The sequence below is a fragment of the Mustela nigripes genome, chromosome 2 (genome assembly GCF_022355385.1).
Source record: "Mustela nigripes isolate SB6536 chromosome 2, MUSNIG.SB6536, whole genome shotgun sequence".
Lineage (NCBI taxonomy): Eukaryota > Metazoa > Chordata > Mammalia > Carnivora > Mustelidae > Mustela > Mustela nigripes.
In genome coordinates, this window is record NC_081558.1 from 2,288,996 (window position 1) to 2,300,504 (window position 11,509).

General features: G+C 59.1%; 1 protein-coding gene across 11 annotated transcripts in view; it reads left to right on the forward strand.

The window, feature by feature from the left end:
- The window catches only part of CELF5 (CUGBP Elav-like family member 5), a 48,285-nt gene that overhangs the window by 20,967 nt on the left and 15,809 nt on the right, over positions 1–11,509 (forward strand). For 9 of the 11 annotated variants that reach the window (XR_009402282.1, XR_009402283.1, XM_059388621.1 and 6 more), the window contains exons 3-4: positions 9,210–9,261; positions 11,170–11,298. Coding sequence is in view for 9 of the 11 variants with exons in the window: in XM_059388621.1 (XP_059244604.1) it covers positions 9,210–9,261; positions 11,170–11,298 (181 nt within the window). In the remaining 2 variants the exon portion in view is untranslated. The remainder of the gene's footprint in view (positions 1–9,209; positions 9,262–11,169; positions 11,299–11,509) is intronic. The other 2 variants (XM_059388620.1, XM_059388623.1) reach the window with 1 other exon arrangement.

Here is an 11,509-nt window from a genome sequence, read left to right on the forward strand (position 1 = left end):
CTCCTTGCTTAGTCCCCAGCAATCCTTGCTGTGTGTCCATGAGCCAGTGACTCAACCTCTCTGATCTTCGGCACTGGAAGAGTATAACAGGGGGGAGTGGAGAGAGGAAACTGTAGAGAACGCGGTCAAGGAAGTCTTCACTGAGGAGGTGACATCTGAGAATTCACAGTTCTCCCTCCCGTGGACGTGGTGCCAGCATCTCCCCACACCAAGCCGGAACTGGGGGGCAGGTTAGCACTTGGGGGGCAGGGGGGACAGTGGAGTTCTGTGGATCTTCTTAGTTATCTCCTGCTGCCGAACAATTCCCACATCCGGCATGAGTTATCTCAGGGGTCCCGGGGCAGGAATTAGGGAGTGAGTTGGCAGCACCGTCCTGGCTCAGAGTCTCTCCTGACGTCGCCGTCGAGAGGTCAGTCGGGTCCCCCCAGGACACAAGGAGGACGCTCAGCAGGCCTGGGTCTCCAGGCGCCAGGGCCCCAGGGGCGTCAGGCACTCAGAGGAACAAACCAGTGCTGTAGTGGGTGCTGTCCCAGGTCAGCGGCTGGCAAACAGCGGAACGGGGATCTGACCGCGGACCCTGCGCGGGCACCCAGTCCTTCTGCGTCCACTGGACCTGTGTGTGCGTGTGTGTGCGGGCGTGCGTGTGTGTGTGTGTGTGAGATCAGATTCGGGCTGGAAGCTCTGACCCTTCTGTCCAGAACAATCCCTACCCTCACAGAGATGTGCTAACAGCTCTAACATGATTTTCCTGAGGGAGTCTCTGAGACCCAAAGCCAGCCTCCCTTGCCCTGACCTGAGCCCCGGCTCCTTCCGTGTTGGGGACAAAGATGGGCTCTGGGCTCCATCAGCAGCCGGGATCGGGGGCCCCTCCAGGGCAGACGCTGGGCTGAGTCGTCAGCACCCAGTGGTGCATCCAGCAGACACGCACAGAGCACCTGCTCTGTGGCCGGCGCGGGGCCCAGCGAGAGGGCATCCAGTGATGGAGCTACAGGGAACCGAGGAGCAGGGGGACGCTCAGAGGGATTTTCAGACTCTGGATGCAGGTTCTGTTCAGACAGCATGCTTGGGGACACAGCTCCACGCAGGGAGCGGGGCTCAGAGGGGCAGCAGGGTGATGTGGTTGCCCGGGAAGTGACTGGGGCAGGGATCGTGGAGGTAGAGGTCTGGGGTTTGCGAGGCCTTGGGAGCAAGGGTGCCTGGGCAGGAGTGAATGGGGGGCCGCACACTAGGGGGCTTAGCACGATGGAGACTTACGCTCTCTCAATTCCGGGACCCGAGGTCTGAAATCAAGGTGTCAGCAGGGCCGTGCTCCCTCCAGAGTTTCTGGGAGGGACTCTGCTCCGCATCTCTCCAGCTTCCGGGAGCTCCCGTAACCCTTGTTCTCCAGCTCGTAGAGGCATCAGCCTCTGTCATCATGGGTCTATACGTCTCCGCTCTCCGTCTGCCTTTCTCCTATAAGGACAACTGTCCCTGGGTTTAGGGCTCACCCGAAATCCAGGATGACCCCATCTCGAGATCCATGACTTACTGACATCTGTAAGGACATCTGTTCCAAATATAGTCCCATTCACAGGTTCTGGGGCGTTAGGACTTGGACATGTTTTAGGGGGCTCCCCATTCAAGCCACAAAATGAACAGTGAGTATAAGGCAGCTGGGGGGAACATCTCGGGGAGGGGACCCAGGGGGAAGCAGGGGGCCCGGCCCACTGCCGAGGACTTGGTGACAGGCAAACAAGGCTCCTTCTTGCAGGACGGAGCGTTTGCGCCATGTCTGGATAGATGGGGAAGCTGTGGCAGATGGAGGTGGGGGCAGCGTGGGGACCGCGTGTGCCGACACTGGGAGGCTGCCAGTCACATTTTTGAGTGCAGGATCGCACGAGAGCCTCCATTGTCTCACAGAGGAGTTCACATCAGGTCACAAGGGGGTCCCAACCCCGGGGGTGGGGGTGATTCTGTGCCCCACAGGACCCTGGGCGACATCTGGGGACATTTGTGATTGTCATGACTGGGAGAGATGCCTGGTGTCCAATGGTCAGGAGAATAGGGAGCTGGTGAATGTTCTAGAGCGAATGCTAAGGGACATAGAACGCAAGCCACAAGTGGCATTCCCACTTTTCTAGGAGCAACAGTGAAAAATTAAAAAGAAACAGGTGAAATTAATTGTCATGCTAGATTTTCTCTTAACCCAACACCTCTCCAAGATATCATCAGTGCAGCAGGCAGTCAGCGTAGTTAAGGAGCGCTCACAGCCCTTTGTCCCTCGGAGGTGGGCCCACCCCTCGGTCCATCTCAATTCAGACAGTCAGTTGTGATCAGAAATGCTCGATCTGCCTTTGCTGTTTACGTTCTATAAAACGGAGAGTTGGAGAAGCAGGTCCACACACATGCTTGCTCTAAAATACTTAAGAGATTTTCCAAGAATGGAGTCAGAAATCAGTTTTTACATGTAAGTTTATATTTACATTAATTATAATTAAACAAAAATTTTTTTTTAAATTTTATTTATTTATTTGACAGACAGAGATCACAAGTAGGCAGAGAGAGAGAGAGAAACAGGCTCCCTGTCGAGCAGAGAGCCTGATGCGGGGCTCGATCCCAACACCCTGGGATCATGACCCGAGCTGAAGGCAGAGGCTCTAACCCACTGAGCCACCCAGGCGCCCCTAAACAAAATTTAAAATTCTGTTCCTCGGTCACACAAGCCACATTTCAAGGGTTTGATGTCCACATGCGCTGGTGGCCACCATGTTGGACAGTATCCCACAAAAACGTTCAAGGCCGAGAGTTGGCAAACTTCTTCTGTAAAGGGTCAGAGAGGGACCATTTTTGGCCTCATGGGCTCTAGGCCCTCTGTGGCATCACATAAAAGAAACCACAAACAATGCAGAAATGAATAAGTGTGGCTGTGTGTCAGTAATGGAGTTGGCAGATCCCCATTCTAGGCCATTGCTGTCCGATAGAATTTTCCAGAGTGATGGAATGTTCTGTCTCTGCTGTCCAACTTGGTGGCCGCTAGGTTAGTGTGGCTACTGAGCCTTTGAAATGTGGCAAGTGTGATTCAGGAAAAACTTGAGCGGAGGGAGGGTCAGAGGGACAAGCAGACTCCCCACTGAGCAGGGAGCCAGACATGGGGCTCGATCCCAGGACCTCAGGATCATGACCTGAGCTGAAGGCAAGCACTTCATGGACTGAGCCCCCCAGGCATCCCCTCAGGAACAATTTCTAATGCTGTTTGAGTTAAATTTAAACTTAAACCGCCACATGTGGCTCGTGGCTACCACACTGGACACCTCAAATCTAGAATGTTCTAGATCAGGGGTCAGCTACTGGGTTAGACCGCGGATATCAAATGTTCTAGACTGGGGGGGTCACCTACTGTATTGGTAAGTTCAGACCTAGAATGTCCTAAACTAGGAGTCAGCCACTGTCTTGGATACCACAGATGTAGAATGTTCTAGATCCTCTACCATCTTGGTGCAGACCTAGAATGTTCTAGACCCCGGAACATGATTCAGTGTCATCTTATTATGTCTAGATTGTGGGTCTCAGTTTGATACCAGCTCATGGCTGGAGAGGCGGAGGGGGAGGAATGAATTGTCAACAATACCCAGAAACCGTGCCTGCCACGTCCCCAAGCCTGTGCTGTCACCGTCCTGACCTCTATGGTAACTGACCCCCGATTTTCACATTCTCTGCACTTATGACCAGATCTCTGAAACCCTGGGCTGCTTTTCCCCACTTGCTCTTTCCCCACGGTGGACGGACCCGCAGTACACAGAGTCTTCACCGTCTGCATTTTTCTGTCACTTAGTGCGATGCTGTAGAGGGTCGGCATCCCCTGTCGTGCCGCGCCCCAGCCGCGGGCGCCTTCTCATGGCTGGCTGGCATTTCACCGCACGAAGCCGCAGCTGACTTGTCCGTCCTCCCGTTGGTGGACACCCGCGTCCTTTCCAGCTTTCTCCGTGACAGAGACCCTCGTCTGCGCTTTGTGTCTGGTGGGCACGTGCCATGCTTCCTCCGGCCGCAGCCGGGAGCTCCCACCCCGAGTACACGTGCCTTCGGCTTCTGGAGCTGACGGCCCCCTGCCTAGTGAAGGGGTCGGACTTGCGGGGGAGCCTCCTCTCCCCCCCCCCCCGACCCCGAGGGGACCCACAGATCTGCCATCAGCACACTCAGAGCCTCGTTCGTGGCTGGCGGCAAGAGTGCCGGGGCGGGGGGGCTGCTGGGGGGGTCCCCCGTGCATGTCAGCCGCATCGGAGCAGGGATGTCTGAGCGCACCACCCCCCGCCAGAAGACGGAGCAGCAGCCGCATGAGGGGAGCCCCGTGTGGGAAGAGCCCCCACCCCGGGCAGCTCACGTGCCCCCACACACCCACACAGGGACCCTGGGGAGTTAGGGGGCCACAGTGGGGTCATGCGAGAGACCAAGGCAGCCACCATCCTTCCTGTCCCCTGCCTTCCCTCAAAGACCCATGTGCATGTGTGTGTGTTGGGGGGGACAGGGTGGCGTGCACACCTGCGTCTTTTTATCTCTAAACCAGGAGGGGAGGGTGAGCTGGGGCATCTGCCGGCTCCGTGCTCCCCCCACAGTGCAGGGAACAGGCAAGCCCCCTCCACGAATGCTGCTTCTGAAGCGAGTTCCAGCTCCCATGTCTGAGTGTGACAGCGGCGTCCGTGGGGGATGTGGTTTAATCAAATCTCGGCATTCTGGAATAGGATCCTAAATTGAATAACAGAATCCCAGAATAGAACCCAGAACGGACCGCAGGCCCCTGGAATCCACGCTGGGCAGAGGACTCAGATTGCAGCAGAGGCTTTTTGTGGGGGTGTCAGACCCCAGGATGAGGTTCCTGGAGATGGCACAGGCCCTTGGGACAGTGAGGCAGGGGACAGGTGGCTGGTCCAGCCCTGTCTCTGAGGGGCTGTGCCGTTAGCGCGGGTACTGTCTCTTTCCTCGGGAGGGTCTTGAGGGGCAAAGGACATCCTGGATCTGGCGTCTGCCCTGCACCCCAGAAAGGGCTAAGTTTGTCTGTCTGGGGGTCTCCCCACAGACCCCTCCTGAAAACCCTTTCTATGTGCACAGGGATTTCTGAAGTGGCCCCCTTGCAAGACCCCCTCCCACATCCCATGACCTGACTCCGGTGCCAAACGTCCAGGGCTCTGACCCTCCCCGGCCTCAGTTTCTTCGTCTGTGAAATGGGGTTGCAGAGGGGCTTTGAGGCTCCTGTGAGGGCACAAGGCGCGTTGCTGAGCTCGCTGTGGGAGCTTGGAAAATCCATGCTGAACGAAGGAAGGAATGAGTGAATGAAGGAACTGCCCCAGACACGCGGAGCCTGCAGGACTCGGGGCCAGGGGGGAGGAAGGCCGGGGTGCCAGCCCCAGGCCAGAAGGAGCCACAGCAGCACCTAGAGCCGGACAGCGGCGTGGTCTGTTTGGCAGGGAGGCTGGGTTAGGCGCTGGGGCTGCGGGCGAAGGGGAGGCTGCACCAGCGGCCCGGCATCACCTTGCTTTCTCCTCCTCCTAGCGGGGGCCTCTGCCACCTCCCGCCATCCCTCCCCCAGTGGCCTCGGTTTCCCCATCTGTAATAATACATAGTTCAGACATGAGGGACCCTGGTTTCTCGGTGGTGCGTGGCTTGGTTGAAGTCACCCAGCAAAGGTTGGGGGGCAGAGCAAGGACTGGGTCTCATCTACCTAAAGCATGCCGACCCCAAAGACACAGATGCTCCCCCAGAGCCCCGGCCCACAGGCCCCTTGGCTGGAGGGTTGGCTGGACCCGGAGGAAACCAGGAGATTGGGCCTCTGCTTTGATTTTCTCCGTTCCCTTTCTGATTTGCCCATCTGTAGAGTAAGAAGCTTCCATCTCATGACGTTGTTCAGAGATTAAATGAGTCGGTGGAGGTAGGTATTCCTCCAACGTGAGAAACTACCCCCCCCCACCAAACTCTTACTCATACTTCAAAACCCCCTACAGACTTTCCATCTTCACTGAAGCCCAGGATAGCCTTTGGCTCTCCACTGCTCTATGCTCTCTGGTTTCCCAGGGGCTTGTCCCCACCTCTGCCTCCATCCTGACTGCTTAGGTCTGGGAGTGTCTGTATCTGCCTCTGTCTCCCCTGGTTCCAGATGAGAGGGTCCTCCTTAGGGCTGCAAAATTACTCAGCACGGGGCACACCAGGAATGTTCTTGACTAAATGAAAGGAGGAAGTGGGGGGGGGCAGGGAAGGAATGCAGCCATGGGGAGCCAGAGAAGGTGGAGGAGGGAGGGAGGTACCAGGCAGAGACCTCGGTGGGACAGATGGAGAGAGGGAGCCGGAAGGAGGTGGGCAGAGCCAGATGGGCGGGCAGGGGCGACAGGAGGGGTGGGTGTGGGGAGACCCAGCTTCCCTCCCCCCCACTACCCCCCCCCCGCGCCCCGCGCCGCACGCCTCCTCCCGGCCTCTGGCGGGCGGATCGACTGCGCCCGCCTGGGCGTCGGGCTCGGGCGCGGGGAGCGAGGCGCGGGGCCGGTGCGTGCGTGCGGCGTGTGCGCGCCTGTGCGCCCAGGGCCGGCCAGGCGGGCGGGCGGCGGCACGTGGAGGCCAGCCTGGCGCGCGTCTCCAGGCCGGTGGGTAAGGCGGGCCGCGGGGTGCGGATGGCCAGGCCTCCGAGCCTCGGCTTTGGAGCGGGAGACTGGGGAGGAGGGGACTGCCCGCCTGGCTTCTCGGGACCGCACCGGGACTCTCGGCCCGAGCCCGAGCTGACCCGGGAGGGGGAAGGGGTCTCCCAGGAGGAGGCGGAAGGTCCCAGGCTCGGCAGCGGGCGGGGGAGATGGGGCGCAGGGACCCAGGCCGCGAGAATGGGGCGGGGGTGGAGGGTGCGGTGAGGGCGACAGGTTCCCTCCCCGTGGCCCCCTCCCTCGCTCCCTCCTCAGCTCATCCATCTCCAGAAGATTATATTTAAATATCTCTTTTGTGCAAGGCAGGAGCTGGGCTCGCCCCTAAGAGGCGGTTTCCATGGCAACAACAATTGCCAGCTTCCGTGTGGTGAATCAGCGTTGCCATGGCAACCCCATCCTCATCTGCCCAAGGTGCTGGGAGGAGGGAGGAGGTGAGGGCCAGCGGAGGCGGGGCGGGCGGGGAGGGGCGAACCGGAGGCCGGAGCCCAGGTGCCCCCGCTCCTCCCGGCTCCCTTCACAACCTCAGTTTGCCCCCCCCCCCCGCCCAGAAACGGGTCCCGTCTGGTTAAATAATCCCCGCTCCTGCCTCCAGCTAGCTGGGTGTGGTACCCAGGTGGAGAGGGGGTGTGTGCGTGTGCGTGTGCGTGCACACGTGGTGGGGGCAGGGAGACGTGGTTTGGTCTTTCGCAGGTGGTCTGGGTCCCTCTGAAGGTGTGGCTGGGTGGCAGGCATCGGGGACGCCCGAAGGCCTCTCTGCTTCTGGGGCTCCCAAGGCTGAGTTCAGATTGAGGCAGCCCATTAGGAGCTGGGGAACAAACACTCAGAATGGGAGGGGCGCAGGTGGGGTAGGGAAGCTGCGGGGGGCGGGGGCTCAGGGACAGAGGGCGCAGAGTGAGGGAGGGGCCTCCGATGGCGTGGGGAGGCTCCAAACTGACAGAGGGTCAAAGACAAGGGGAAGGAGATTTGGGGGTTCAGAGTCGGAGAGGGGTCTCTACTCATAGGACTGGGTAGAAAGATCCTTAAATTTTAAGTCTAGGAAGGCTTAGCGCCTTGACTCACCCACCATGACCTTGGACAAAGAGTCTGGGCCTTGATGTTGACATCTGTAAAGCCGGGTGAAAACTGAGCCTCTCTCCGGAGCTTGCTGGGTGTCTGTACAGCGTCTAGAAAGCTGACACCCCTCAAGCACCTTTTCTGAATGGCCATGGGGATGGTCTGACCTGGGAGGGGGTCTGGGGTGGGCCCTCGTTCCAACCCCAGGTTGGGCACAGACATCCCAGCCACCCTTCCATGCTGGCGTGTGCCGGACACTTCTTTCTGGTCAATTCAATTTAGCAAGCCTCTCGGATTCTCCCTACCTGGTGTGAAGAGAACTGCATGCTCTGAGAAAGCAAGATGTAGACACTTCCTGCCCTGAGGCAGAGGGAGGAAGGAACCCAGCGGGGTGGAAAGATGGCCTGCTTGGGGACATTTGAGCTGGGTTTTGAAGGATGAATAGGAGTTCACCAGGAGCCACAAGGCTTGGAGAGAGATTCTGTTCTCAAACCAGTGGAGAAGCAATGTCACGCATTTCCCACATCCCTTGAGTTTTTCTCAAATACCCATGTTAGCTCACCCCTATGGCTGGGTCAGTTTGGGGGTGGGGATCAGAGGAGGATTTCTTCCATTAAACATCATTTTCAGTGCTGAGGGGGCAGGGGGTTGGAGAACAGAAGCGTCCAGAACGAGTCCAGATTGAAAGCTGGTCCACTCAGGTATGACAGTCCTCGCACCCAGCGCTCAGAGAACGGACTGAGAGTACCTGCCCTCGTATCAGTTACTGCTGGGTGACAAACACCTCAACCATTTTATTTGTTGATTCTGCAGGTTAGTAAGCTCAGCCTGGGCTCAGCTGGGTGGCTCTTCTGCTGGTTTCCCCTGGGGTCATTCATGCAGTGGTGGACAGGGCTTGCCGGGATGAGCTAGGACTGGCCAGCCTCACTCCCATGCACTGTTTGGCAGTGGGGCCTCTCAGGGCATGAGGTCTGTCTTCCTGTTCTGCTTGGGCTTGTCACCTGGGCTTGTCCCAATGTCAGCTTTACAAAAGAGGAAGCTGCAAAGTCTCTTAAGGCCAGAGCCTGGAAGTCCCACCACTTCCCTTCCATGACCTTCCACGGGTCAGAGCAAGTCACATAGCCAAGTCCAGATACAGAAAGGTGGGGAAACAGGCTCCAGTTTTTGATGAGAAAAACTGCAAAGTCAAATATGCAGAGACTAGAGGTGTTGGACAACTTTGCAAAGAGCCTACTACACCTGGGAATACAAGGAGGCTTCCTACAGCAAGAAATATTGTGAACGGGTTTTGAATGTAAAGTAAGAGTTTTCCAGACAGCAATGAGCAAAGCCCCGTCGGTGGGACCATGTGTCACTTGTTTGACTGGTTTGCTGCTGGAAGTTGGTGGGATGCTGTGCCTCGGGGAGGTGGGCAGGGTGCCTGGCAGAGCTCAGGTGAAGCCCTCACCCCTGATGTCCCCACTGTCAGCCTCGACCTCCTCCTCCCCTCTCTCTCCGCAGATGGCGCGGCCAATCCAGGTGAAGCCGGCGGACAGCGAAAGCCGCGGAGGTAGTTGTCATCTCTCCGTGGCCACCAGGCTGGGGGGTGGCAGAAGAATGGGGGAAGGGGGGGACCCCTGATCAGAAGGCTGTAGCTGTCCCCTCTAGACTCACATACCTCATTGTGGTGGGAGAGGCAGAGTCTCCTGGCTAGGGTAGGCGCAGGAGAGCGGGGGGGGGGGGTGTCCCCTCTTCCAAACCACAGTGCCACAGGTCTAGGAGTGAAGGAGTTGGGGGGCAGGTGGCTAGGTCCAGCTGCTTGTCCCTAGATCTTAAAATGCCCCACTCCCCGTGGGGTGCAATACTGGAGGGTCTTCTGAGGCAGAGGGGCTAGGATCCCTGAAGGAACCCCTCAGGGGGATTTCTCTGTGTGTGTGCACGTGCGTGTTTGTGTATATGTGAGCATGCGTACCTTGGCACGCCTGTATGCAGATGTGTGTGAGCAGGGTGCATGTGCACGTGTGTTTCTGTGGCTTATGTGGTGGGGCTTCCTGCTGGCCTGTGTGCACGTGTGCACGTGTGCACGCCTGGCCTGGGCGTGGGCGTGTGTGTAGGATTGTGAGTGCCTGACTGTTCCGGGCTGGGCGTGTGGGTATGTGGGCTGGAGGCCTGGCGTCTGCGTAGGTCTGCACTGTGTTGGGGATGTGACCATAGGAGTATGCTTGGCTGTCCCCAGTGGCACCCAAGTCTAGCCATTCTTGGAGATTTTCCTACCCCCTCCCCAGTTCAGGTGGATTGGGGGCTGAGGCGGAGCATCCAGCCTTGGGGGTGGTGTGTGGGGCAGGGCGGTTAGGACTCCTGTGTATGTGTAGGAGCCTGGTACAGCCCATCTGGGCTGGGACCTGTTTTCACAGTCTCGGAGCAGGCTGCTCGTGTAGGTCAGGGATTGGGACGGGGGGTGGGGGGGGTCTGCATGTCTCCGTCTCTTCTCGTCTCTCTCTCACTCTTACTAATTCCTCTTCTCCTCCTCCTCCTCCTCCTTCTGTCTGTCTTTCTGTCTCTCTCTGTCTCAACTTCTCTTTCTCCCTCTCCATACCTCTTTCTCACCCATCTTTTCTCCTTCTGTCTCTCTGGTTCTCTCTCTACTCTTTGTGTGTCTCTCTTTGTCTCTTACTCTCTGTCTCTGTCTCTGTCTCTGTGTTTCTCCCTGTCTCTCTCTCTGTCTCTGTCTCTTTCCCGGACTGTCAGTCTCTCTGCGTCTATGCCTCTCTCTTCCATCCCCATGAGTGACAGCTGCCAGAGAACAGGTTTCCATAGTAACCCAGCTCACCATCCCTGGGAGATGAAGCTGCCATGTTCCTGATTACAGGGGAGCAGCCCAGTTACCAGAGGGAGCAGGACTCTCGGGCCTCACACGGGAGAGGCTGGCCAGCCAGGCCTCCAGCCAGACCCCCACCCCCACCCCAGCAGATGGGGGCTCCAGGCTTCCCGCACCTGCTCCTGTGCGCACAGGTGCCTTCACTCATTCAACAGACATGGACTGCCTGGCCCCTGCTGAGGGGAAAGGGGCCATCAGCGCTCACCCCCACTGGGAAATCTAGATGGCAGACAGACAGACAGGGACCCAGGCCAGGCCAGGCAGTTCGTTCACTAGTACTGTGTGGGGCTCTCCGCGAGCGAGGAGAGAGCCATCTCCGCCCGGAGGGTGGGAGCCGGGAAGCGGTCGGAGGCCCTGAAGGGTTGAAGGGAGGGCGTCCAGGAGGGGGGCGCCGCGTGAGCCGAGGCTTGGAGATGAGCCGAGCATGGCACGTGGGAGGATGGAGAGGCCCAGAGCAGGGAAGCGCGCGGCTGTGTCCTCCCCCACGCAGGCAGAGCGGGGGCCAGCCGTGCTCCCCCCACGCCCTGCTGCCTCCATTCTGCCCGAGGCACCGAGAAATTCCCGGAGGCCAGGACGCGGCTGAGGGGGTGTCTCCGCCCACAGGAGACCGGAAGCTGTTCGTGGGGATGCTGAACAAGCAGCAGTCGGAGGAGGACGTGCTGCGGCTGTTCCAGCCCTTTGGGGTCATCGACGAATGCACCGTGCTGCGCGGGCCTGACGGCAGCAGCAAAGGTGACCGGCCGGAGGCGGGGCTGGCCCGGGGGCGGGGCTGGGCGCGCTGGAGGAGGGGTTCGGCTCCTGGGGGAGGGGCCTGGCACGGGGGGGGGGGGGGGGGGGTCCGGGGGGGGGGGCCGGGGCGGGGGGGGGGGGGGGGTTGGTTCCCGGAGCGAGGCCCGGCGCTTGAGAAGGCGGGATTGCCTCCTGGGGTGGGGCCAGACCCTTG